Here is a 4,644-nt window from a genome sequence, read left to right as displayed (position 1 = left end):
CTGGGATTACAGGCATCCGCCACCATGCCCGGCTAATGTTTTTGCATTTTTAGTAGAGACAGGGTTTTACCACGCTGGCCAGGCTGGTCTTGAGCTCCTGACTTCAAGCGATCCACCCGCCTCAGCCTCCCAAAGTGCTGGGATTACAGCGTGAGCCACCGCACCCGGCCAGGATGGCTTTTTAATCTCATGAGGCTTTCCCCCTTCAGACTCTACCTCCAACAGCTGAGTGGATTCCTTGGGTTTCCCTCCCTCCCTTCCTTCCTTTTCTCTCTCTCTCTTCTCTGTTTTGTAGAGACGGGGTCTCTCGCCCTGTTGTTCAGGCTGCAGTGCGGTGGTGCAGTCATGGCTCACTGTAGTCTACAACTGTTGGGCTCAAACAATCCTCCCACTTTAGCCTCCCTTGGTAGCTGGGACCACCATGCTCAGATAACTTTAAAAAAAAAAAATTTTTTTTATAGATGGGCTCTTGCTTTGTTACCCAAGCTAGTCTCCAGCTCCCGGCCTCAAGCAATCCTCTTGCCTCAGCCTCCCAAAGTGCTGTATTACAGGATTGAGCCACCATGCCTGGTCAGCTTTCAGTTTCTTGCAACTGCCAAGGAGGACCCCAAATACTTGGAGGGTGAATCCAGAACTCTAGCTCCAGGAGGGAAAAGATTACTGTCTGCGTTGTGCCCTGCTCCGAGGATAGTACCCAGCTATTTGGGAGGCTGAGGCAGGATTGCTTGAGGCCAGGGGTTGGAGACCAGCCTAGGGAAATGGCAAGATCCCATGTCTAGAAAAATATATTCATCATTATTATTATTATTATTTTTGAGATGAGTTTCGCTCTTGTTGCCCAGGCTAGAGGGCATCTCGTGCAAGGGCATAGCATGATCTTGGCTCAGTGCCACCTCCGCCTTCCTGGTTCAAGCGATTCTCCCGTCTCAGCCTCCCGAGTAGCTGGGATTCCAGGTACCTGATACCATGCTCAGTTAATTTTTTTTTGTATTTTTAGTAGAGACGGGGTTTCACCATATTGGCCAGGCTGGTTTGAACTCCTGACCTCAGGCGATCCACCCACTTCAGCCTCCCAAAGTGCTGGGATTACAGGCGTGAGCCACCGCGCCCGGCCACTGTCTCATACTTCTGATCCGCCTCCTCAGGCTGCTTCCAGACTCCGTGAGTCTTGGGGATCGTGCCCAAGGCCCCCAGTGACTGATGGCGAGACGGCAGCCTGGAAGGGGTTGCTGTTCACAGCTGGGCGGAGCTGGCGCACGCTGCCCTTACCTGTCAGAGTGTACTCTGTCTGCCGGATTCCCTCGATGACCATCCAGGGCTGGTCCTCCTTGAGACGGGGCGGGCCCTCGAAGTTGGTCCGCCGGTACTCCAGCACGTAGTGGTCAATCTTGCTGTCCTCATCCGGCATGCGCCACACCAGGGTCACACAGTTATCTGCCACCAGGGACTCGGCCAGGTCGATCACCGGCGCGCTGGGCACTGCCCAGGACGGAAGGGAGAGGGGGTCAGGGTTCTGTGCCTGGTGCAGGGGGCAGGGGGCTTGCTGCAGCACCGCCCAACTACATGAGGGACACTTTTGGGGGCATGGCCCCCAATTTTGGGGGGGTTCCACGCTTGCGGGGGTGGAGACTTTTTGTTTTTTGGAGACAGAGTCTTTCTCTTGTCACCCAGGCTGGAGTCCAGTGGCACGATCTTGGCTCACTGTAACCTCTGACTCCCTGGTTCAAGCGATTCTCCTGCCTCAGCCTCCCGAGTAGCTGGGATTACAGACATGCGCCACCACACTCGGCTAATTTTTTGTATTTTTAGTAGAGTCGGGGTTTCACCATGTTGGCCAGGCTGGTCTTGAACTCCTGACCTCAGGTGATCTACCCGCCTCGACCTCCCAAAGTGTTGAGATTATAGGCGTGAGCCACCGTGCCCGGCCATGGAGACTCTAAGTTTCCATCAGCGGGTGGGGGGAGGGCTGAGCTTTCTCAGGATTCCATCATTTAGGGGCAGAATTATTCCAAATTCTCTGCCAATGAGGGATGTGACTTTCTTTGAGGCTGCATCATAGACAGGTTGGGTTCTCAGCCCATTTCTCCTCGGGCACATGGCCTTCTCAGGGCTCCACCCCTGCGGACAGGGTTTTCCCAGGAGCTACCATGTGGTGGGTGTGCCCTTCTCATGGCTGTATCCAGGGAGGAGGTATCCAGGGAGGAGGTCCCCAAGGACATGGTATCCTCAGGGCTCCACCCTCGGGGGACAAAGTGTTCCCAGGACTGACTGCACCCCTTGGTGGGTGTGGCTTCCTGATGGCTCCACCCATGGGCGGGGCTTCATGAGACCCCCCACACACACACACAGGGTGTGGTGTTCTTATGGCTCCTCCCCTGGGGACAGAGTTTTCCCAGGACCTCACCCCCTGGTGGGTGGGGCTTTCTGATAGCTCCACCCATGGGCGGGGCTTGATGAATACTCCCCACCCCCCACCCTGGACGTGGTATTCCCAGGGCTCCATTCCTGAAGACAGAGTTTTCCCAGGATGCCACTACCCAGTGGGTGGGGTCTTCCCATGACTCCACCCAGGGGTGGGGTCTTCCCATGACTCCACCCAGGGGTGGGGCTTCATGCGGACTCCACCCCCCCACAGGGCGTGGAATTATTAGGGCTCCACCTCCCCCAGGTGGAATTCAGACACCTGGCCGTCCACCTTACTCCAGGTCCTGTTTCAGGGCCTCACAGCCTCCCAGGTCATTCCCCGGAAGTCCTGGCCCTCCAGTGCGTGCCCCTCTCACCAGGCAGGAACTTGAGTGCCTGTAGCATCTGCCGCTCTTGTGCGAAGTCCACCATGAGGTGACTCATGTTGTCACTGACCTTCGCTTTCAGTGATAGCCGGAAGGCAGGGGCCATGGTCACTCTGCGGGAAGGAGGTGGCAGACGTTGCACGGGGGCCCAGACCCGGTCATCTGTGGTGCAAGCGGGCCCCTCCCCAGGGCTCCCGTCTGGAGCTCTGGGCTGAGACACCCTCACCAGGCGGCCCCTGTCTTCACACCAGGGGCAGGGAAGTGGGGTGGGGGCCAGACCCCAGCGTCTTACCCATCTTTGATTTGCTTGGCAGCCTAGAGAGAGGAACAGAACAACATTCAAAGATTTCTTTTTTTTTTTTTTTTGAGACGGAGTCTTGCTCTGTCGCCCAGGCTGGAGTGCAATGGGGTGATCTCAGCTCACTGCAACCTCCACCTTCCGGGTTCACGCCATCCTCCTGCCTCAGCTTCCCGAGTAGCTGGGACCTCAGGTGCCCACCACCATGCTCGGCTAACTTTTTGCATATTTAGTAGAGACGGGGTTTCACCGTGTTAACCAAGATGGTCTCGATCTCTTGACCTCGTGATCCGCCTGCCTCAGCCTCCCAAAGTGCTAGGATTACAGGTGTGAGCCACCGCACCCAGCCAATAACTTTATTTTTTGTAGAGATGGGGTTTCACTATGTTGCCCATGTTGGTCTGAAACTTCTGGCCTCAAGCAGTCCTCCTGCTTTGGCCTCCCAAACTGCAGGTATTACAGGCATGAGCCACTGCACCCAGCCTGAACGCTTTCTTTCTTTTCTTTTCTTTTTTTTGTTTTGAGATGAAGTCTTGCTCTGTTGCCCAGTCTGGAGTACAGTGGCACAGTCTCAGCTCACGGCAACCTCTGCCTCCCAGGTTCAAGCGATTCTCCCACCTCAGCCTCCCAAGTAGCTGGGATTACAGGCGCCCACCACCACATCTAGCTAATTTTTGTATTTTTAGTAGAGACGGGGCTTCGCCGTGTTGGCCAGGCTGGTCTTTAACTCGTGACCTCAGCTGATCCACCCGCCTTGGTCTCCCAAAGTGCTGGGATTACAGGCGTATCCACTGCGCCCGGCCTGGACACTTTCTTGGTATCAGTATGCGCTTTGGCTAAGTATCGCATGGGTGGGCTACACTTACACTAAAAATGTGCTTGTTCACCTGAAATGCGAACGTGACCGGGCGCATCGTTCTTTGCCTGGCAGCATCACAGGCACCCACCTGAGGAAAGTCCTGGCGGTCCATGGCCTGGAGAGTCTGGTTGGCTGTCTCCAGAAGCTCCTCGGAGCTCTCCAGGGCCCGCGTGCAGGCAGCCAGCTGGTTCTGTGGACACCAGGCACCAAAGGAGGGGACAACTCACCCCACTGCCTCAGGCCCCCCGAGGGCTCCCCACCCCATTCAGAATCCAGGGTACCACGCCCTTCTCGAACTCCAGGTGAGAGATGGAGATTGGAGCCTCAAGCGCCCCACCAAATGGGGCTGGGCTCCAGGAGCAGAACAGAATCCATGGGGAATTCCTTCCTTAAAAACTCACATAAGGCTGGGTGCAGTGGCTCACGCCTGTCATCCCAGCACTCTGGGTGGCTGAGGCGGGAGGATCACCTGAAGTCAGGAGTTCAAGACAAGCCTGGCCAACACGGTGAAATCCCATCTCTACTAAATGTAGAAAAAAATTAACTGGGTGTGGTGGTGTGCACCTGTAATCCCAGCTACTCGGGAAGCTGAGGCAGGAGAATCGCTTGAACCTGGGAGGCAGAGGTTGCAGTGAGCTAAGATTGTGCCACTGATCCAGCCTGGGTGACAGAGCGACACTCCATCTCAAAAAAAAAAA

At 55.9% G+C, this 4,644-nt stretch overlaps 1 protein-coding gene across 1 annotated transcript in view; it reads right to left on the bottom strand.

Annotated features, from left to right (window-relative positions):
- The window catches only part of FSD1 (fibronectin type III and SPRY domain containing 1), a 19,356-nt gene that overhangs the window by 7,944 nt on the left and 6,768 nt on the right, over positions 1–4,644 (bottom strand). The window contains exons 4-7 of the mRNA XM_011967360.1: positions 4,035–4,136; positions 3,082–3,104; positions 2,781–2,902; positions 1,270–1,479 (exon numbers count right to left, since the gene is read on the bottom strand). Of these exons, the coding sequence (XP_011822750.1) occupies positions 1,270–1,479; positions 2,781–2,902; positions 3,082–3,104; positions 4,035–4,136 (457 nt within the window). The remainder of the gene's footprint in view (positions 1–1,269; positions 1,480–2,780; positions 2,903–3,081; positions 3,105–4,034; positions 4,137–4,644) is intronic.

The sequence above is a fragment of the Mandrillus leucophaeus genome, unplaced genomic scaffold (genome assembly GCF_000951045.1).
Source record: "Mandrillus leucophaeus isolate KB7577 unplaced genomic scaffold, Mleu.le_1.0 Scaffold8, whole genome shotgun sequence".
NCBI lineage: Eukaryota > Metazoa > Chordata > Mammalia > Primates > Cercopithecidae > Mandrillus > Mandrillus leucophaeus.
This window is presented reverse-complemented; position numbering and strand designations above follow the sequence as displayed.